The sequence below is a fragment of the Poecilia reticulata genome, chromosome 16 (assembly GCF_904066995.2).
Source record: "Poecilia reticulata chromosome 16, P_reticulata-male-v2, whole genome shotgun sequence".
In the NCBI taxonomy this organism is placed as follows: Eukaryota; Metazoa; Chordata; class Actinopteri; order Cyprinodontiformes; family Poeciliidae; genus Poecilia; species Poecilia reticulata.
Window position 1 is genome coordinate 33,386,433 of NC_088845.1, and position 23,222 is coordinate 33,409,654.

Below are 23,222 nucleotides of genomic sequence, written 5' to 3' on the forward strand. Positions count from 1 at the left end.
CCTACGTGTTTCATAAATGTCCTGCCCGAGACATTCCCCGTGTCAAACGTTTTTGTGAAGACTGCTATAACCAGACAACATTTATTTTGAGAGGGGAGAATGTGGGGGACCAGTGGACACATCTGACCTTATGACCCATGATCCTGAAGTCTCATTTACACAGTGATGACAATGAACAACACACATGCTTCAGAACAACCAGAGATGGTTGGTTTATTATTGCTCCAGTTCCATGAAAAAATATTTCTGACACAAAGTATGAATCTGAAGATGACATGGAAATAAACATTGCACTCTTACAACTTTGTGCTGAAAACTACTAGTATAACCAAATCTAAACCCCACACCATAAACTTAGATCTCTTTGCTTTTTACACTTGTGATATCAGCAGCTTACTCAATTGAAAATATGAGGAAGAGTCATTGAGGGTAAAAGTGCCAAAAGTAATATATTCCAAGAACAAATTTCAACCCAGATGGAGTTATTAATACAAGATATGCAGGGACATGAATCTGCAAATGATTCTATATAAACTTGCAGAAGATTATATAAACCTGAGAAACTGTCAGCATATCATAAATCCTTTCCCAGGCTGTGTATCTCATCCAGGACAAAGTCCATGTCCTGCCTGCTGACCTGAGGGCTGATCACCACCATCCTGAAGAAGTTGGCTTGGCCTCTGTGAGGCTGGTAGCCCACCATCATGCTGCCCTTCTTCATCATGCGCTCCTTAACAACTGGCGCCACCTGGAGGCACAGGGGGCAACAAAAGGTACTAAATACAAACTCCATAATTATGCATCCAAACTCAAACAACAATCCACAACAGCATGCCAAAGTCTACAGCAAGAACTCATGACCCGTAGGTCAAAGGTTCAAATCTGAATTTTAGATACTGGCACAGATCTGAAACTATTTCTGATGAACAGATCAGACTGATTAAACCTGTCTATAACTCACTAGCCAAAAGAAATAGCTTTTTAAGCAGCAGGGTGCAGACCCTTCTATTGACTAAAAAACATAAAAGGCACTCCAACTTTATTTATTTGAACTTAAAATTGACCATCAAAATTACTTTTCTAAGCCCAAAGATATAACACGCCTTTCTTAACATAGAAGAATGGGTATGTATTGACAAAAATGACCAAAAGAGCTGTTCTCATGATTCATAAACTAAGTGCAGGTTGTAATTTTGAATGTTGTGTTGATCTAAGGAACAGCTGAGCCTTGACTAAGCAAGTCATCAAATACAGAAAGATAGAAGCAGATAAAATAAGGTCTCTTCTATCACTCTTTCAACCCCACTGTAAAACATTTGGGAACTAAGGACAATGAGTTGTGTGGACAAGCTTTGTGCGTGGAATTTTTGACCATTCTTTCTTGTTGTACAACTTCAGCTGGTCAACAGTCCGGGGTCTCCTTTGATATGCTTCATGACGTGTCATTCATTTTAAGACAGGTCTGGACTGCAGACAGGTCAGCCTAGTACTATATTATAGAGCCAATGTATTGTAATACATACAGAATGTGGCTTGGCATTGTCTGGCTGGGATAAGCAGGGGGCTCCATGAAAAACATCTTGTTCCAAAACCTGAATGTACCTTTCAGTATTAACGGTGTCTTCACAAGTTACTCATTCCATACACATGCCAGTACCATCACAGACACTAGCTCCTGAACTGTGTACAGGGAACAATCCGGACGGTTCTTTTCCTCTTTGGCCTGGAGGAAGATTTAGAAATAAAACTTCATGTTGCGTCAGTCCATCGCAGATGAACTGGGGCTCAGGGAAGCCGGCGATGTTTCTGGGTGTTGTTGATATATGGCTTTCATTTCGCATACTATAGTAAACTTGCCCTTGTAGATCTAGTGACAAACTGTACTTACTTAGAATGGTTTTCTGAAGTGCTCCTGAGCTCATGTGGTAACACCTGTTACAGAATGGTGTCGGCTTTTAATGCAATGCTACCTGAGGGATCGAAGGTCACGGGTATTCAGTGCTGTTTTCGGCCTTCCTGCTTACTTGCTGTTTTCGGCCTTCCTGCTTACTTGCTGCTTTTGACCTTCCTGCTTACTTGCAAAGATTTCTTCAGATTTTCTAAATCTTTTGATGATAGCTTGGACTGTAGAAGATGAAATTCCTACAATCCTGCTGTTGAGAGACGTTGTTCTTTAACTGCTGGATCATTTGGTCATGCAGTTGCTCACAAAGTGGTGAAGCTCACCTCATTTTTGCTTTTCAGGGATGACTCACTTGTTTATAATAAAGTTATAATTAAAGGTTCCAAACAAGTGTTTTTTGAGCATTCCTCAACTTTCCTAGTGTTTTGTTGTCCCTGTCCTTACTTATTTTGGATCGCGGGGCAGGCATAGAATTTAAAATGAGTGAATATTTGCAAAACCACCAAAAAGTTGATCCATTGGAACATTAAATATCCAGCTCAGACACTAGCTCCTGAACTGTGCTAGTAGTATGGCAGCTATCTCTGCCGTACTACAAAGGATGGATATTTAATGTTCCAATGGATCAACTTACTTTTTGGTGGTTTTGCAAATATTCACTCACTTTAAATTCTATGCCTGCATATATATATATATATATATATATATATATATATATATATATATATATATATATATATATATATATATATATATAGTACAACTGAATATTCATTTAAAAGGATTTGCAGATCATTGCATTATATTTTTTTAGGTTTTTCCACACTTTAACAATAGCATTGCTTCATTACATACATTGTGTAGTTTTTCCTGAAGCACTGGACCATCTGGCAGGTCTCTCAGACTTGGTGGGATGTACCAGAAGCAAACATTTGCATATTCAGGCTGCAGAAGAACAAAGCAAAAAATAAATAAATCACATTACTTAAAATTCAAATCAAACAAACATTTAATATTTCATTAATAAAAGGTAAACTTGCCTCCATTAAAAGACGGAAGCCTTCCCTTTTTGTAATTTCATCTGCAAGATACCTACAAAAGAAATTATACAATGACTGTAGAAAAAGAGTGCACCAGGTGAAAATGTTAAAATGAAGAAAGGGCATGCTTCAACAACTTGTCAGCGGCTTTAATGGAGAAAATATATTAAATTTGTTTTTTGCAAATGTCAAGGATTCATACTTCCTCTTGGCAAATAAGATATCAATATTAGTTTTCTCTGTTTGTAAGACACTCTGTGATGCAGAGCAATGAGAAGACAGTCACAGGAAGCTCAAATAGCCTTGCAGGGTTGCTTGTTTTGAGGCTACAGACTGGGATGCACTGTGCCAGCCACAAAGAAAGGACATCAATGTTATGACTGAGTGTCTGATAGACTGTATAAACTTCTGTGTTAACAGCATCATCCCCACCAGAACAACCAGAACAGTGAGCAGCTTCCCTTGTAACAAACCTGGATCACCAGTGAACTAAAGGAACAGATAACCAAGAAAAGAGAAGCTTCAGAGAGGGAGAAAAGAAATGATCACAACTGAAAAACAACTTAAAGTCAACACTAGAGACAGCAAGGAGCTGAGGTTCAAAACGCCACCATACAGCTGCTTCAGTAAACCCACTGTCACCTGAACGAAGCAGGAAGCACTGAGGATCAATGTTCTGTCTGATTTCACATATCAGAAACTCCAGAAGACACAGATGGACGTCTAAATAACCACCTGAAAAACAGATCGCAGTTTATGTGTCTGTAAGGATGACGTCTATAAGAAGGGGGAAGCAGACTTCTTGAGGAAGCTTAAGTTCTCCAGTGTTTGCAACAAGATGCTGCATTTTTTTTTTCTGCAAGCGTTGTGGAGAACTCAATCTCTCCTGCCATCATCTGCTGGGGCAGCAACAAAGAAGATCAACAAGCTGATTGGGAAACAGTTCCAGAACTTCTGGAGATAATTTCCGCACTATAAGGCGCACCTTCAACGAATGGCCTATTTTAAAACTTTGTTCATATATAAGGCGCACCGCATTATAAGGTGCACAGAATAGATGTTTGCCAATTTGCTCCACACGCTATTATTACACATCCACATTTGTAAGGAAGTGGTCCCTGAGTACTTTATATAGTAGTCTGCCCCAGTCATTGTTTCACTCACGGTATTGGTGTTGCAATATTGTGCCCAAGTGCTTTCTGGGTAAGACAGACCAACCGACACGCTGCCGCCGCAGTCTCTGTCTGTCTCCCCTCCCCCCTCCGCCCCTGGCTTTAAATGTATTATCAAACTTTATTAACAAACCAGCGTTCTGACAACTATCCCAGCATGTACCACGCACTTCTTCTTCTACGGGGGAAAATGAAGTCGTCGGCTGCTTACCGTAGTTGCTAGACCTGTTGTGGCTCAATATTGGTCCATATAGAAGGCGCACTGGATTATAAGGCGTACTGTCGGTTTTAGAGGAAATGGAAGGTTTATGGGTGCGCCTTATTGTGCGGAAAATACGGTAACTGTGTAAAGAAGGACTCTTCATAAAATGAAGAACATTACGGATAACTCTGAGCCTCCTCTTCATCCAACGGTCAGACAGCAACAGAGTGCCTCCAGTCAGAGACTTTTACAGAACCACTGTGATACAGACCACAACAGGAGATCATTCCTGGCCACAGCCATTAGAGGCTACAACATTTATTTTCCCTTTAGAATGAATAATGTATTTTTGAATTGAATTGAATTTAACTTAGTCAAGCTCCAAAGCACAGCAAAAAGCCTTTCTTAATTCCATCTGTACAGGTTCCATCCTGATGTAACCAGGTTGAACTGTTGCCCTGCAGCCAAACTGACCTGGCCATGGCGAGAGCTCTGTCCACCCTCTGCTCCAGCTCGCTGGTTCCCAAAGCTTTCCACATTAGCCAGAATTTGAAGGCATCTGGCTTCCTGCTGCACTGGACCGACTTGTCCCCGGTGTCATAGCTCACATCGTAGAACTTGTCCTGCTGAAAGAGGTAGGAAGCCCGAGCGGAGTGGCAGCGCTGGAGGAGACGCTGCAGAGAGACAGCAGCGCTAAATGTGATGTCCTGTTTTTTTCATCCACTTGCAATTCCTTGGTGTCTTATAAAATGTACAGTAAACACCAACATTTTTGCTTAAGTGTTACAAGGTGCATTGCATTTCTAAATAACAGAGAATCAGAATCAGAATCAGAGCTGTTCTTACAGTTTTGTCTCTGACCAGGAAAGCTGAGCATTGCAGACAGGCCATCAGCATCTTGTGAGGGTTCCAGGCAACAGAGTCGACTCTTTACAAAGGAACAAAGGTGAGACATTAACCTCAGTGGTGTCATCACAGGAAGCACCTGGCTTTTCTATATCTCATCATTTCAATGAAAGTTAACATACAACCAAACACAAATTCTCAACTGATTTAAAGAAAACATCAGACTCACACTTGTTACTTGTCTGAATTGAGGGGTAACTTGTTCTTCGGTCTCACTGTTACTGGATGCTGAGCACTATATTTCCTACTGAACATTTTTTGTGAAAATCTTATTTAGATTTGCAACTAAAGATACTGACTTTAGTTGCAAAGTCAATATCGTTGCAACTAAAAGATATTGACATGGAGAAATATCTTGTGTTAATGTGTATTAAGTTATATTTTGTGTTTGAAGTAATAAAGTAAGCACTTAAAGTCGTCATAAGAGGGCATGACAATGACATGACAATCATTGGGGCCTTCCATAGCAATGCATAGGGAGAGCAGTGACTGACCTCCACGCATTGCATGGCAGGCACCTATTGTTCTATACCCAATAGAATGTCTCTTTATTATTATAGTTTATTTATTTTTCTTCCCGTACCGCTGCGTGCAAACCCACAAAAGTGGTATCAAAACATTCAGCTTGATTCCGAGAAGGGAGCTATTACTTTTAGTGGGATTCTGAGTTAACATGATGACATAAATTGATAAAAAAAGAGAAAAATCGAGGCTGAGTGTCTCACAGAATCAGTAATCTTTCTCTCTGAAACACACACACAGCACAGTGGGTTTCTGACTCTAAAACTCTTTTAACTCCCACTCACAGGCACAAATATCAGGAGCTGAATTGCGATCTGTTTATATGTATAGATTGCTTAATACACTGTCAGTTATCAACTTTGAAATAAAATAGTTCTGGAAGTTGTTGGAAAGTATTATTGGCATGTTTAGATTCCCTTGTGATATCATAGAGTGATGACATCACTGTTGATGTCATTGATACCATTGGAACTGAACATTCTATCCACCTTACTCCTGGGAGGCTTACTGGGGAAACGATTAAGGGTCTTACTTCTGGTGACTAGCGGAAGTAGCAGTATTTCATTGTAATTTATAGGGTTTTTGGATAATCTATATTCATGATAGAAGTTACATCTCTTTTGTTGGTTAATACATTGCACAAACATTAGCATTTCACTGCTCCCCATTAGCATTAGCCTTTTCCCTAAAAATAGCTTTTATCTATTTTTCTTATTTATTAGTCACACTTAGTATACTGAATGGAGGAAGAAAATGTAAAACAACATGCTAGCGACAGCATTTAGGCTAATGTTAGCAATTTGGCTCATTTTAACTTGTACACTAATTTTAACATACAGAATGGAGTAAGTCCATTTTACTCAACATGTTTAAGACTCTCCACATGCTATTGAGTACATTGCAGCTTACTTTAGCATTGATGCTAATTTGTAGCATCAGACGGGCACACTTTGGCAGGCCCCATTTAAATTTCTTCAGAAATGTTCTAGTTAGTTAATGTGCCTGTGTTTGTGTTGCTCCACTGTGCCCTTAAATTATTGCTTAGGGACAAATAAAATAAAATTGAATTGAATTTAATTGAATTTAATTGAATTGAACTGAATTGAATTGAATTGAATTGAATTGAATTGAATTGAATTGAATTGAATTGAATTGAATTGATTTGAACTGAATTGAATTGAATTGAATTGAATTGAATTGAATTGAATTGAATTGAATTGAATTGAATTGAATTGAATTGAATTGAATGAAATTATCAGATGTTATCTATTCTGGGACGGTTGTGCATCTTTCAAACACAAATGAAATTAACCAGTGAATCACCTGTGAATTCCTTTCATTAGGAGCTTGTGCTTGTTGGACATGAGAACTGCTCCTCCCCAACATGCCTGTTAAACAGAAAAACAAAATGACCTTGCATGCTAATGCCATGGTTGCGTTACGTGAATGAATTCCTAGACTTACATCCACATGCAGCCACAGTTTGTATTTCTCACAGACATCTGCAATTTCGTCAATAGGATCGAAGGCTCCAAGGACAGTGGTCCCCGCCGTGGCATTCACCATGAAGGGAACTCCACCCTGAACTCAAACACAAGCATTTGATCTGACTTTCTCGCAAAAGTGTTGACCTTACATTTCTTTTGAATAAAGTTTCTCACCTCACTTTTAAGAGACTCTATTTGCTCCTCAAGAGCAGAGGGAATCATCTTTCCTCTGAAACACAAAAACAAATTGGAGTTTCATCATAAAATGTCTTCAAAATAAACAAACACATGCTTTTACACAATTGCAAAAGAAATTAAACCTTTTGTAGATAATATTAAAATATTAATAATAAAACCAGTTCTGTGAGACTAGATCTGACAGAACTAGAAGCAGCAGAGTTCCAAAACGTGTGTGGTGATTTACTTCTTATCAGACGGAACCACAAAGACATTCTTTGTGCCGATTCCCATTAGAGCTGCAGCTTTTGAGATGGAGTAATGACACTGGAAGAGATCAAAACAGAGCTCATGTGCAGTCAAAACAAAAACCATGTAAAGCCGCCTGCCGGATCTTTCTTTTTAAGAGTCAAGTCCACTTGGTTGTGAAATCCACCAGCTCAAACAAGCAGGCTCTTTATTACACTATAACTGTTTTTTTTGTTTTTTTTTGCTGACAGGAGAAAAGAAAAACTTGCTGTCTTAGTGTGAATCACGATGGATGTTTTCTGCTGGGACATGTTGTACATTAACAACCATACCTCTTGTGATGTAAACACCGCCAGCCGGGGAGCTGCAGAGTTTCCAAGCTCCTTGATTTCAGGAAAATTACGGTACCTGGCTAGGTTCATGGCGTACATGTTGGACATTGACCCACCTTAAAAAAACAAGATGGGACACATTAGTACACCAGATCTACTGGCAGCTAGTGAGTGATTAAAGCTGTACGAACACGCGGTTAAACCTGCTGGTGGAATTGTGATAAATGTGTGCCATCTGGACAACTTTATTTTACTTATGGAGCTGTGACTTCTTCTCTGTCAGAAAATACTGAAGGATAAGATCCAGACATGATCATATTGTCTATGACTTGTGTCTTCATCAAAACAATTCTGTAAAGAAAAGTAGGCAAAAGTTCCATGGCAAGGTAAAAATACTAATTTCCTATCAACAATGCCAATTCTTGACTGCCTTCATTAAGTGAGGAAGTCAATTACCTTTTCCCACAGAGTCGTCTTGGAATGGGGCTTTATTAAAACCTCAACTAAATCATTTGACCCCTGCATTCGTCCCGGATGATATTTCGTTTGATGAATCGAAACATTTTAGTGGGACATAAAAAAAACAAGGAAATGTTTAAGGGGACAAATACTCTTTCGTTGTTTAATAATACCTGCATTAAAGAGTCCATCTCCTCCTTCCTCCCAGCCGACTATCTGTATCAGCTTCCTGAGCACAGCATTCTCCATCAGAGTGAAGACTGGAGACATCTCATAGGTGTACCTGAGCAAAATGACACATTTCCCCATCAGCATCCTTCATCCTACGATATAAAAGACTCAATTAATTAATATTAATGAATATTAAGTGAGGGTCTCACAGGCTGGGTTTGAGGGCATCGGTGATGAAGCTAGCCACCAGGGAGTATGGTTCCAGCCCCGCATACAGCTGGTTGAAGAAATGAGGATGAGCTGGAAATGAAACACAGGCGGTTCATTCAGGGAGAAAAAACATCTACTCACATATCATCACAGAGCTCCAACTAGGACAGAATATTCATGAAAGATTAGAGATTTATAATAACCCATTCCAGGTCTCAGCTTTCTATGTGATGCAAATTAAAGTAGGGCTGAAACCAAATAAGCATTAACAGGAGAATGCAGACTCCAAAAAGGCTAATTACAAGATATTCACAGCAGTAATGAGACAAAACTGTACAAAAAATTTGTACATTTCCATTTCAAATCATACCGTCTTTGTCTGTAAATCTGTTCTACCCAGAACTCCTCAAGTGGTAGTTTTAACTTCACCTGGTTCAAATCTTGTTAAAAATATATCTATTAAACAACTTCTGCTGTGAAATTACAGATCCATCAATCCCGCAAAATAACCAAGCAGAAAGAGTTGAGCTTTTTACCTGCTGATGTCAGAATGATTTTCATCCTCCGTTACAAATGATCAACCATTTACTAAAGGTATGCTGTTATTGCATTTCAGGGAAAACAATGTTTGCATGCACCTCAATAAAGCCATGCAATAAAGATTTGCCATGTGATTTATATTAAAATGCCACAACAGTGACGCAACAGTGACGCAACAGTTACACAAATATTTATTTTTAATTGATGAACATCAAAACTGTACACAAACAGTTCAGGTTAACATGTAATGAAACTACTATCAAGCACTGAAGAAATGGTGATTTACAGTGTTCTTCCCTAAAAACTGCAAAGAGAAGCAGCATCCATTCACAACTGCGTTATCACTTAGCGAGTCATGATGAGATTGCAAAAGAACCCAGGCACAGCGAACCTCTAGTGGTGGTAAATATTTAATGAAAAAATATTGGCTTATAAAAATACAAAAAAGTGAAAAACATACTCAGTGCTGAAACAGGAATAACTAAGATAATAACCAGTAGGAACCAGTGGATTTCTCCTTCTCATTGTTCATCAGACACCACTTGAGTTTGGAATAAAATGTAAGTATGAATTCACAATAAGCACATGAACGCCATCGGCATCATACGTTAAGCCACAATCAGCCATGCATATGATACGTATACAGACTTGGGCCACATAAACTACACAACTATGGAGCCATGTGGTATAGCTTGTTCATTTCCTGAACCGGTCCAGTAATACCAGTTGCCATGCCAGCAGTCAACCAGCAGTGCTGTCCTGACACCACACATGGTCCAGACCTGTCTGCTGCTCCCTAATAGCTACTAAGCTATTTTATATAGCAGCTAATAGGAGTTACAACAATTCTGTCATTGGGCGACGGTTAATGGGAGGAGTCTTTCTATAGGAAAGTTGTGTGTTTTATTCTCGTGTCACATATTAATACTGCAATATGTAACTTTGGTAAAAATGGGTCTTTTACATATTTGTCAAACTTGTCTTGACAGTAAGACAGAATATATGTGAAAAAAATCGAGCTCCGCCACTTTCTCCCAGTGCTCCCACTAACTGTAGAAATACACCACTAAGTCAGAAACAACCAATCAGAGCCAGGAGGAGGGTTTTAGTGCTTTCAAACACTCTCATGCTCATCCCCTACTCTTGCTCTCTGCTATGCTACAGCTGGTTCACTACAATATAGCCTGCCATGAATGCTAGCCTAGTTACCATGGCCACTGATGACAGTGGATAAACAGCTTCCCTGTAACTGTAAGTTGTTTCTCCGCCATTAGGACATTGAGCAGCACTGACTGATAGCACAAAGACCCTCCTCCTGGCTCTGATTGGTTGTTTTTGGTGCATTTCTTCAGACGACAACAGCAGCACAGGGAGGAGGAGACTGGTGAATGGTTCTGTTGTGGAGTGCTTTGACAGGATACTAGTAAATGCTGTATAAATTCACTCTGTTTAGACAGTGTCTTGGTTTCGCCATAAAAATTAAAGACAACATTGCCCACAAAGCAGACACATCTGGCATCAGGAGGCCACTGCTGGCTGACTACTGGCATGGCTACGGGTGTTTCAACTGGACCGGGGCCAATTCTGGAAATGATGGCGCCTTGGTTTATTACTGCTCCACTGTAGAGTAAAAAGATCATTTCTGTTACTATGGACACAACACAGCTAGCCTGGCTGCTTCACAGTCATGCTTCTGGTGCTTCAATTTGAGTTCATTCATGCTGGAGCCACTGGTCTTGGCTTCCATTTGAGCTCAGTCTGACTTACTGGTTTTGACACTGTATCTGATGGCATCTCGGCACCGCTCCAGGATCCTTGCCTCAGGCTCTCCACTGTCTCTAAGCTCCAGATCCAGAAGCTCCTTCAGCTCCTCTGGGGAGTGCCACTCACAAACCTGTTTAGCAAGGACAACAGTGTTTCTGCCAAGGTTCACTCAAGTAAATTACTTTCTGCTACATGCAAAGGAAATATATTAAATTTCTGACCTTTTGTCTGACATCAGTGGCCTTCTTCACTGCATCTTCTAAAATCATAGTCATTGACTGTTGTAGAAAGCTTTCAGTAGCAGCAAAGTCCAGAGGTGGGCGATCCAGGGGATCGTTGTCTATGATTACAGAGCAAACATTCTAGTACTAGTGCAGACTTAAAATAAAAAAAAAATATATATATATATATATATATATATATATATATATATATATATATATATATATATATATACATATACAAATATACTAGTGAATTAATGTGCGTCTGTGTGTGTTATGACTCCTATGATTTTGTATTCGTTCAAATTTTTCTATTTTTCTTCTTGCATTATTTGTTGCATGTGTTGCCTTTTAGTAATATAACTAAATTTGTTAAAAGCAAATACTAGCATTTCAGCACGTATTAAATTATTTTCTAGTTTCTTTCCTTTGGTTTGTTATTTTGTTTGTATTTCCTTTTAACTCATGTAAAGCACTTTGAATTGCCTTGTTGCTGAAAATGTGCTATATAAATAAAATTACCTTACCTTACCTTACCTTACCTTACCTTACCTTACCTTACCTTACCTTACCTTACCTTACCTTACCTTACCTAGTCAGCTAAGGCTGGCAGAACATTTGCAATTTATATGATACCTGACGTAACCCAAAAAGACAACTTTTTCTCAAAGTTTGGCAAATTTTCCTCATAGCCAGGGGTGAAAGTAAGGGGGTACGGCAGGGTACTGCGTACCCTTAAAAGATTTAGCGGGGGTACGCAGTACCTGCAAGAGAGGGGAGCGGCTGTCATCTGTAAAAAAATCAACGGGTTCACTGTGCAGCTGTGAGTTCACCCACTAATCACCCGTGACTGATTAGTTTTTCAAGAACAATCTAAAACACGACTTAATCAGTTAATGAATACCTTTTTTCTCATTTCATATTGTTTCTTAACTCTTCGTGCTTTACTAGAGCAGGGCTGCAATACGTCAATCGCGGAAGATTTTTAGTTGATCTCGGCATTAGGTGACAAACTGAACACCGCCAGGACGCTGAGAGCAGCACGTCCTCCTCTGATTGGCTTAAAATGTTTGTAACTTTATTAAAGAACAACAAAAAAATCAACAAAACGTGTTCAAATTAATGACCCAACAATAATAATCTCAGTAATTATTGTTTCAACAAGTTGTTGCGCAATTCTGTGCGTTTCGCTTCCATTACCAGAATAACAAGCAGAGCAGGAGTTTAAAATTAACTAATCAACCACCTCTGTGTACAGGAACCGCTTATTAATGATAGCAAAATAAATATCAAGCCTGCAAACCTTATATCGTAACGGACTGAATGTTATGGTTTTAACGTAATCTCTGGTCGACTTGGGGAGCGCAAGAGGTTGCCATGGCAACGGGTGTGTTACGGAGTGAAGCTTCTTCAAACAAAACGGAGGCTCGTATGTCTTTTACTGAACCTTTCTGTTCAGTTTTTTATTGAAGAGAGACAGCTGATAACGGCAACAGCTGTTCGTAACCAAGCCAACCAAAATATCAACCAAGCAAGATAGTGACAAAACAGAACCAGATATTTAAGCATTCTTCAAAATAAAAGACTTCTTCTATTCAAATAAATCATGTCTTGCACTTAAATATATTTCACTTCATCCTTGTAATTATATACAATCATGTTCAATTCAATTAATAATAATCATGTAATCTATGCTTAACATATAATTGTAAATCAGTCACATCATACTGAACAACATATAAGTGTAAAAAAGTCACAACAGGCTGTGCTTAAATGACAGAGAGAGACGGAGAGTAAAAAAGTGGTTTAGAGTTGATCACCTGTTCGGGTTGTTTTACCTTTGTTTACCTTTGTTTACCTGTGTTTACCTTTGTCTTGGCGAATCACAGCCGCTGTAATTTCTGAACGTTCAATAAACTACAAACTTGGACTAATTATCTTGTTAGTCTGTGAGTATACGTCATTCACAACAAACATCAAACATGGTAAATATATTTCATTTAGTATTTAACAAACAAATGGCTTCTACCGAGATAATTATGTGAAATTAAATTAATTGTCTAATATAAAAAAAATTGTTTGGTGCTGTCGGGCACAGAGTCTAAGAGGCTTGTCCTTTATCAAACTATTTTTTTTGGCTCTTATTTAGTGGAAATATTGATGTTGATGATACTTTCTCCAAAATAATAACCTTTCTCAACCTTTATAGCTCCACTGTTGAAAATGAGGCTCTAACTTTCACAAATGACATTGAAATAAAATCCAGTCCAACATCTGGTTTGAGGTGATTCATCTGGAATTTTTTGGAGGAAAAATATCCCAACTTCAGAAGATGAGCTTTAACCTAACAGAGCTCTGTGGTTCCTCCTGTCAGTATGAGAGCCAGGATGAGGAGGCGCCATGTTAGGAAGAGAAGTGGAAGCTGCAAGATCTTCAGAACAAACAGGTCATGATTATCCCAATTATCCCTCTGTCTGGACACAGGATCAATAGAACCATTTTAAAAGTTAAAATTAATGGTTATGTGCCAGACAAGGAAAACTGGGATGCCCTCCATGCCATGATGTTCAGAATTCAGGTCTCATGGCATCTCAAGGTGTCGACATTGCAACCAGTGGGCTGGAGGAGGAAATACAGCTTTATTTTGTAGCAATTCAAGAGCTACCAGCTTTTAGCGCTTTGCAAAAAAATTAAACAGCACAGAAACTCCAAAGCACACGAATATATATATTTTATTTATTTTTTTTTTTGTCATAGTACCCCCAAGATTTAAAAACTACTTTCACCTCTGCTCATAGCTATGAGGAAACTTAGGTCTTAAACCTAGGTCACAGCAACCTTAACAAGAGACTATGATAATATACGTTTGTGCGTGCGTGCGTGTGTGCGCGCGCGCGCGTGTTTGTGTAACATTTCTGCAGTTTCACAATGAATGGACAAAATATCTTCCACCCCTCAGCCCCAGCAGCTTGTGAGAGCATGGCCCGCCCACTAAAGTCAGCCTTGCTCGTCCTGGACTGGAAGCTGCTTTTTTTATCATTATTTTTACCTCAGAGTGGTAAACTTTCTATTATTTCTGTCTCAACTTGGTGCAACAGAGGCTTCCGTACATCCCATTTCTCATAACTTGCGGGGGACAGACGGCACAGAAAGCCCTCTGTCCCTTGCACTTTTTTTTACAGCCGCGAGTTTTTCCGAGCCGCCTTTAAAACGCAACATGAGCGCTAAGATGCTCGCGCGGGTTTGCAGTTTTTTTCCCCAAATAAAACTGAGTAAGCTGAGTAATGCTGTTGGATGCATATGATTTTAGCTAAATGGTGACTCGTTAATCCATACCAATATATCACTTTAACATAACAAGAAGCCAATAGTTTTGTCTGTTCGGAGGTGGACTGTAGTAGATACATTTAACTTTTTTGGGGAAAATGTACTTCTAAGAGTATTTTTACTGCACTATTCTTCTTACTTTACTTGTGTACTATTATGTACTACTACTCTTATTTGAGTAGCTTGGTTGTGCATTTATTGTTTATTTTGTATTAATAGACATTATACTTTTATCTCAAGAGTTAGAAACGTTTGTTTATCATCTATATTAAATTAAAAGCCCGTTTTCTGTGCCCTTCCTAAATAAGCCATTGCCCCCCTCTGGAGCCGGGTCTGCACCCACATGGACGTTATAAAATATGTCCACGTGCATCAGTAACAGCCTTGTACACGTAGCCAGTGTCTAAGAAAATTGTATGTATATTATGTACTGGAACATTTTTTTACGGTTTTAGAATAATAAAATGTACAAAATAAATGAAATGGCAAACTCTGGAACGGAAGGACACAACGGGAAGAGAAGTGTTGCATCTTACCTTTGATGTGCGTTTCTGTACTTGAAGCCATTCTTTTAGTGTCGTCCTTCTTTTCGTGCTGCTAACTTGAGTTATGTCTGCAGTTATATGTCGCGCTGCCCTCTAATGACAAGCTATAGTTGGCTGTTATTAAACAGCGGCTAACTGGAGAGTTTTAGCGAGTTGTCAGTTTTACGAGGACATGTCAGGGCAGAGAAGCGGAAAATTCCACAAAAGATGCTGCTTTAAGAACCAATGGTCCGTCCCTTCTCATATTACAGTGGTTCCAAATGTCTGTCTTTTCCCTGGATGGATCTTTATGGATCACGTTCTTGTGGACATACGAACAAGAATAGTCTAGGTTTTCATCTATGCAGTATTAGAACCCGATAGCCCCTTGCGTGTATAGCAAGCCGTTCTAACAGTTAATTGCCAGACTTGCCATCACCTCACAGATTTCCAAAAGGACGTGCCTACGTGGAAACGTTTTTAAGTACAGCAGAGGATTCGGAAAAGCCTGGCGAGTGGGACAGGGTGTCAGCAGTGGTCCCTGTTAGTTTGGATTTCAAGTCAAAATCTGAAACTCTTGTCTTATATTTGTTACAAACAGAGCATCATATTTCATACATTTATGTCAGCTAATTTTGAGGACTATACCTTATAACTAATGAAAACCCAGAATTTAGTTTCTCCATAATATTTAATATTACGTGAGAACAATAAAAAAAAATATTTTAAAACACAATATGGGGTACAGGAAGCTTGCTCATGTACTGTATGTGTGCTCAATGATTGGTAAGGGATCCTTTTGTATGAATTATGCATGAAGGCATCCAGCCTGTGGCCCAGTGAGGCGCTAAGGAAGCCCAGGTTTATGACAAGCTTTTTTTGTATTTATTCAATATCTTTGACGTCATCATTAACATCAATTTCACATCTATACATTTCTAGTTATACTTTTGCCCAAGCCAGATCAACATTTGATGCTGGTCCTAGGAAACATTTGGCCAACTAATAGACATTTTTGGTCAACTAATAGGAGCAAAAAGTAGAAGTTTTATTCTAGTAGCTCTGCTGTCTTCACTATGCCTTTTTATGCACTAGCTGACATTGTGTCTAAACAGTTAACTAGCTGGCATTCAATGTGAGAACTAGCTGACACAAATCATGCTCTCTGGTTAGTAGTGACATTTAAATGCGTGTACCATTTGACTCGTGTGACTAAAAGTTTTAACAAGTTAACAAGTTGACTCTTGTGCAACAATAGGTCAAGTTATGTTATAAATAATCAATAATAAATGCCAAAGGAAATTATTAATGTAGATGAAAGATACCAACAAAGACCGGATGTACACTCATCAAAGCTTTGAACATTTTACCTATTCACTAGTGCAGCTAAAACATATTAGCTAGTTAACTTATACTGGTACATGTGTTACTAAGACATGTCCCAGTGTACTAGATAGTACAGTTGACAAAAATGCACCAGTTCATTAGTAACTTCCCTTTTGGCCCAGATGTCAGTTAGAAAGGTCTAAAATGTTCACTGCTTCAATGGTTGGGGCCATTTCAGATGTACTATTGAATTAATGGATCTAAAAATGTCGACTGGTTAACAAAGGCACCTTAGAGCATCAAATGTTTACTAGTTACTTATATGTAATTTTTTTTGTCTGTAAGACTAGGACAGAGTAACTGACAGTATAACAAAGGCAGAGGAATAACATGCAAACTGAGATGGCCTTGGCTAAGTTTACAACCTCAAACTCTCATTCTTCCAAATCACCACACCACGCAGCCAGGGACTCCACTGTCAGTTGAACCCATATATTTATCCAGGTCTCAGGGGTTTTTTAGGTGGTAATCATGCGTGTAATTATGCAATTATGCTCCTATAAAGTAAACAAAGATCCACAGGAATTACAAAAGATTCCAGTCATGCTCTATGGGAAGTTTTTTTTTTTTTCTTGAGAATTACATCTGTCAAAATGTAGCTTCCCTTTTTAATGTTTTGTACACATAATGCCCCATGGTGATGTTAAAAGATCAGCAGTGGTACGGAAAAAAAAAAAAAAACTGAATCAAAAATAACTTTTATGGATTCAGTGGAAAATGTGAGTTGGGCCGGAAGTTAGCAGGGTCTTACAGGGCCGCCAGCCCCGGGCCCTGGCACTGTGTGGTTCTCAATACTATTTAATGATAAATAATAAATTATCACCTCTGATAAAACAAAACGTATCTATGAGACACTGCAAATTTTAGTGAGAGAAGAAAAAAAACTTTTTTTTCTAAATGGATGAAATGTTTACCTTTGATAAATAATCTCTATTTTTTGGCATTTAATAACCGCACCAAGGTATGTTCTTCTTCAAACTCTGATTTTATTATCATTTCGATTAAATAAAGTCCTTTCTCTCACCATCAAGTCAGTGCAGACAGGATTTCCTGGGATTTTATTTTTTGTTATAACATTACCAAAACCCTGCAGTAACATTGATAGATTCTAGTCCAGATGTTTCTCTAGTTAAAGATGGCTGCAGTTCAGCTAATCTTGTTAGGGCACTAGTTGAAATCAAATGTGTTGAAGCAGGGAAACTTCCAAAGCAGGGCAGAAACACTAGTCTTGTCTGAGCAAATACAGTGACTTGGTCATAGAGGTAGTCTAAACACAGAGAACACCGCCACCTAGTGGTACGTTTGCTTATCTTCCTGACCTTCATTAAACTTTTGCCCTGTCAAGCTATAATAAAGTAAAAATAAGTTTTACTCACTTTGACCGCAAATGTTACATGGCCTTGTGAAGAAAGAGAACTTGTAATTTCTGATAAATGTTTACACAATAAGAAATTTTATATCATTAAAAAAAATACCATTCTAATTCTATTTTTATGTCTTAAAATAAAGAAACAAAGCTTTTCCAAAAGAAAGATTGGCATATTCTTAGGATGTTGGGATTTGTGATAAATTATGCATGAAAAAGATACCCCTAATGACAGGAAAAATAGAGTTGACGGGTGAAATTTATAATTTAAATTCGTTGATGATGTGCTTCAGCACAGGAATATAAAGTAATTTAATTTAATTTTAATAATTATAATTATAGTCTAGCTTTTCAAATGATATCAGTAATACAAAATATATTTAAACATATTAAGTTATGTCACACATAATTTAATATATTTCAAATATTTTATATATATATATATATATATATATATATATATATATATATATATATAAATAAATTATTTATATATTTATCTCCAGTTTTAATACATTAGTATTTAAATTATGATTTCATAAAATTCATAATTTTACAGATAACCTCTCTATATGTTGCGCAAATGTTTTCTCTATTTAAATCTGGTTTCAGTTAATCTCACAAAAAAAGTGCCACTGAACCAGGAGCCATCAGTCCATGCTATAAGAAAGCTGGTCACCTGTACCGCAGTCGGCCCCTCCCCCGCCTCAACGGCTTTTGCTTGTTGGGTGGGGGGAGGGAGGAACGTCATGCGGATCAGGCTTCGGCTTTCTCATTAGTCCTTATGCTTGTCTGTCACGCGCCGTGTCACCGGATTGGATTTCCGCAGCAGCCGTGTCCGTCCACGCTGTACCTGTCTCGTTGTGAGAGGCTGACGACTCTTCCTGTTCCACGAACAGATCCCGCCCCTTTCATTCAGCTCCAAGGAAGGAAGGAGGAACTCCTCGAGCCGCGTGTGACACTTCTAGGGTGCAGCCAAACTGTGCTGCAATGTGATTCCCAGGAATCATCTAGCTGCTCCTACCTTCAGCGGGGAATAAGGTCAGACAGTCGGGAATCTCAGAAGCTACCTTGGAGGGGTCCGGGGTGTCCGGGGAAGGTGCTGCGAGTGGCTAGGAAGTGAAGCGTGGCGCAGAATAGGAAGGCAAGAGGGGGGTCCCTTCCTGTGTGATAAGAGATAGCTCCATTTGCTTGGTTGCCACCGCGGGGCTGACGTAGAATAATGGCGGAGCATCACCAGATTTCCGAGAGCAAACACAAATCCTCGCTGACCTCCGCGGCGACGTACTCTGGGAATGGCCGCAGCAGCACCGCGGCGGCGGAGAGAGACGGCATGGCTGGCGCCGGGGGAGGTCTGTCCGGCGGCCTGTCGCAGCCGGCCGGCTGGCAGTCCCTACTGTCTTTCACCATCCTGTTTCTGGCCTGTCTGGCCGGTTTCAGCTCCAGGCTCTTCGCTGTCATCCGCTTCGAGAGCATCATTCATGAGTTTGACCCTTGGTAAGTTGTCGATTTACGGAGCCTTCTTTAAGACATATTCCGGTGTTTTCCCGCAAGTTTTCTGGGTGATCCTGAACGTGCTGTTGCTGATAGAAAGAAGCTCAGAAGCAGCAGAAGCGTAGGAAATTTGGGGGAATGATGACAATTTCAACCCGGAAACAAACTGCTGCGCCACCAGTCCCTCTGCCAGATTTCTCCGTGTTTACTCAGCGTTCACCTCTGACTTGCTTTGGAGCAGCAGCACTGATTGCAGGCTGTAATGTTCGCATGTTCTGATTCTCAGCTGCTTTGCAGTTTTGCCACACACTGCAGAAACGGTTCCTGTAGACTTTAGAATGTTCCTTAATTATAAACACCTTTCCTTCAGTTTTAGAAGTGAAATTAACTTCTTACTTATCTCATGCAACTGATTTGGTTTTTTTTAAGTCTCTATCTAGTGGTGCACACTTGTACACTGATCAGAGTTATGTGGCTGGTTTAGGATGTGTTTGCAGATTTTCAAAGCTGAATGCAAAAGCTGCACAAGGAACAAAAATTGGGGATGATATTCAGACATGCACTAACCAGCCAGTTTATTAAGCACAGATTATTGGTAGACAGCCTCCCTTTTAACTTCAGATATGACTGAGTTCCTCAAGACTTGAATGTAAGGAACTGTTGGAAATATTCCTGAGATATTAACCTGTTAACATTGTTTCCATCAAGGTTCTTTATGTACATTTTTCAATGTGTGGGGAAAGTGGAAAATGTTGATGGAAACAGCAAAATTCAAGAATACTTACTAGATTTTGCAAAAATGTTTTTATGCTTGCTTGATGTGATTTTTGGCTTTCACATTAAAGAGTTGATGGGCAAAAAGGGAGATGGAAATACATTTGTTGAATAATTTCTGACGTAGTGAACGCTGGCATCCACTGGTGTGTCTGTGTCTTACCAGACTCATGAAACTCGCATAATCCAAAGTCCAAAACTCCAGCTCAGAGGGGAGCACTGTCTTCATTTTCCTGAGATGTGTGCTCCATACTAGTTTGCAGCCTCTACTTCCTGTTTATTATAGCCACCAACATCTGACAAAAATCATACTTAGCATAGCCTGGTTGATTCCCTGCAGACCAGTTGATGGAAACATACCTAATCACATTTTCCGTTTTTATTTGTGTCATTTTTAAAGTTCTCTTAATATTCACATGACACTTGGATAGAAAACATAGCTACAAAGATCTGTATTGACATTTTCACCATGCAAAGCTCCCAGTCCAACACTTCCCAAAGGTCCTCTGGTTGACATGGTGACTGTACAATGGAATCAAGTTGATCTTCAAGAACATGCTTTGCTTTATTTGTAAAATTTAGCAGCTGCAGATGGGAAAGAAATACCCAGTTGGAGGATAGAAAGTTGGTGCCAGTTCTTTCACATCTTTATTAATATTATCATTATTATTATTAACCTTTATTTCACCAGAAAAAAAATTAAACATCTCTGACAGCAACACAGTATACAGGGCATTCACAGCAAAACAGAAAAACTTAACACCATCATAAATAAGTTGGCTAAAAGATTCCACAAGTGAAACATTTACAGATGAATGATTCCTTCTCAGAATCCATCTTAAAAACATTTTAGTGACAACAGCAACCTGAGGTTTGTGTATTTCTGCTCCAAGCAGATGGAGCAAAAACAAAAACCTGAAACAATTTCTCTCAAAGTTCAGTTTGGACTTTTAAGTCCTAAAGGTGAACTTTCCATTTTTGTACAGGGTGTCTAAGTGAAGCTTGGTGGCCCGCCAGGCTTATAATACACTGCAGGAATCCCTGGAAGCTGAAGGAAGAATTCCAAGTATGGGATTACAAATAAAAACATACTAACATTTGAGTCTATGAGAGACTAAGGCCATCAATCCAACCCAGTTGTGTAATGTGCAGTGATGTTTAAAATCTTTTAAATTTGTTTGCTTTACACCACCAGCCAGCCTACAGCGGTGATACCAGAAAGGATGGAAACATGCTTTCAGATTTACCCCAAAATTCCGACCTTACCATCTAAATAAAATACATACTCATCAGACAAGACAATGTTTTTCCTAACCTCTGGTTGTCCTGTCTATGAGGTGTGTCCGAGTTCAGGGACTGTACCCTTCACAGGCAGCATCTGAAGGTTGATTACGTAACAGCAATGTGATAAAGGAAGGCCAAATCAAAAGGCTCCCCCAAACATATCCTTGTTTCCTTGGATTTTAAGGACAGGTCTGGTAGGATCCTTGGCAATCCACCCTGTCTTGAGAACAATTGGAGATTGAAAGGGAGACGAGGTTTACTCCAGAAAACTTCCTAAGCCAGGCAGTCATCTAGCAGCCCATTGTGTTAAACTTGAAAATGTTTAAAGTTGACAGGGAATTTGAAAATATAACAAGGTAGCTATGTGGACATATAAAATACAAGTAGTATATATATTAGGGATGTGCCGATCAGGTTTTTTCCTGCCGATTCCTATCACCCATGAGGGCTGATCACCGATACCGATCACATAATTGTTTTTTTAATCATAAGCACTACGGTTACATTATGTGGAAAAAGGAACCATGAATTCACCTTAATTTAGATAAAAGCTTTTAAATAGCTTTTTCCAAGAAAAAAACAAAACAAACGGGCATTGTGCAAATTGTACTGCTATCGGTAGTACTATCTTTAAAAGACTGAAAACATATGAAGGCTCTGAAGAGGCTAAATAATGTAAAGAGTCAAAATAAAACCTCTCAACATTGCCAAAAGATTCAAGTATAAAACTTAACATTCAAAGGCAAATACAGGATCCATTACAATAAACAATCTTAAGTTACTGAATGAAAACTTCCTGATAGCATGGCGGCTAGCTGATTACTGCTAGTTCTGAGTGGCTGTTTCTGACTGAGCGGAGTAATTAAGCAGAACAGGGAGGAGATCGATTATCTTTTCAGAGATTATCTGTCTCATGTTAGGACAGCAAAAGTTTTAATACATATATACAATGTATTTTATAAGTTAGATACTGCAGCTTTAAGCAGAGGTTCGGTGTGAGAGTCACTACCAGGTGGAGCAGAAGCGACGCTCCGTCTGTGAAATATTACTACCTGTAGCGCGTAGCAGCGGTTCAACAGCGAGAGCAGAACCAGCGTCTTACATTTCAGCTCCAAGACTTAAATAATTTTGCAGGTTATTTGTTTAGCTTTCTGACCGTCATGCTAATCCGTGTGTTTGTAGCTGTGTGCTGCTTTACCTGCTATCTGATCGTCTTTTTTACTGCAGTGAGCCTCGATGTAGCCAAACTCCGTCAAGTATGACATTGTTTTTATGCCATATTAGATTTGTCGAGTTGATGCATTTTGACCTGCTTCACCCCACGTGCTTCAATTTTCCGCCGCAACACGCAAACTTCCCCATTCACTCAGTGCGTTATAGTTCCACATCGCTTAGGATTTGTTGCTGCGCGTTTGCACAGAGTGAAGGAAAGAGGAGACCAGCTGCACAGGCAGGCTGCGAAATGAAATGCAGGTGATCGGTTTGTGTGATCGGCAACAAGAGACCGTGATCGGCGATCACCGATCAAACACTTTTTCACGGAAATCGGCCGATTATGATCGGTGGCCGATCGATCGGCACACCTCTAATATATATTTTTTTGTACTTCAATGATTTCATCCTATTTAGTATCCAAAATTTTTTTATCCTTTGTCCGGGACTCGTCACTTTATTTGCTGAAGTTTTCAGTGTTCAGACTGGTAAAAACA

At 39.2% G+C, this 23,222-nt stretch overlaps 2 protein-coding genes across 2 annotated transcripts in view; one reads left to right on the forward strand and one right to left on the reverse strand.

Moving 5' to 3' along the window:
* Nucleotides 1-185: 185 nt before the first annotated feature.
* Nucleotides 186-18,332, reverse strand: LOC103465889 (acidic amino acid decarboxylase GADL1). Its single transcript, XM_008411091.3, has 15 exons — nt 15,222-18,332; nt 11,356-11,474; nt 11,138-11,264; nt 8,830-8,920; nt 8,623-8,732; nt 7,991-8,106; nt 7,657-7,736; nt 7,407-7,461; nt 7,210-7,326; nt 7,069-7,133; nt 5,164-5,245; nt 4,792-4,991; nt 2,944-2,995; nt 2,759-2,848; nt 186-748 (listed from the first exon to the last, which is right to left on the reverse strand). The coding sequence occupies exons 1-15, from the start codon at nt 15,250-15,252 to the stop codon at nt 575-577; spliced, it is 1,509 nt and encodes a 502-aa protein (XP_008409313.1). The 5' UTR covers nt 15,253-18,332; the 3' UTR covers nt 186-574.
* Nucleotides 18,333-18,821: 489 nt separating this feature from the next.
* The window catches only part of LOC103465888 (dolichyl-diphosphooligosaccharide--protein glycosyltransferase subunit STT3B), a 34,704-nt gene continuing 30,303 nt past the window's right edge, over nt 18,822-23,222 (forward strand). Inside the window, exon 1 of the mRNA XM_008411089.3 lies at nt 18,822-19,458. Coding sequence (XP_008409311.1) covers nt 19,184-19,458 — 275 coding nt within the window. The 5' untranslated portion in view covers nt 18,822-19,183. The remainder of the gene's footprint in view (nt 19,459-23,222) is intronic.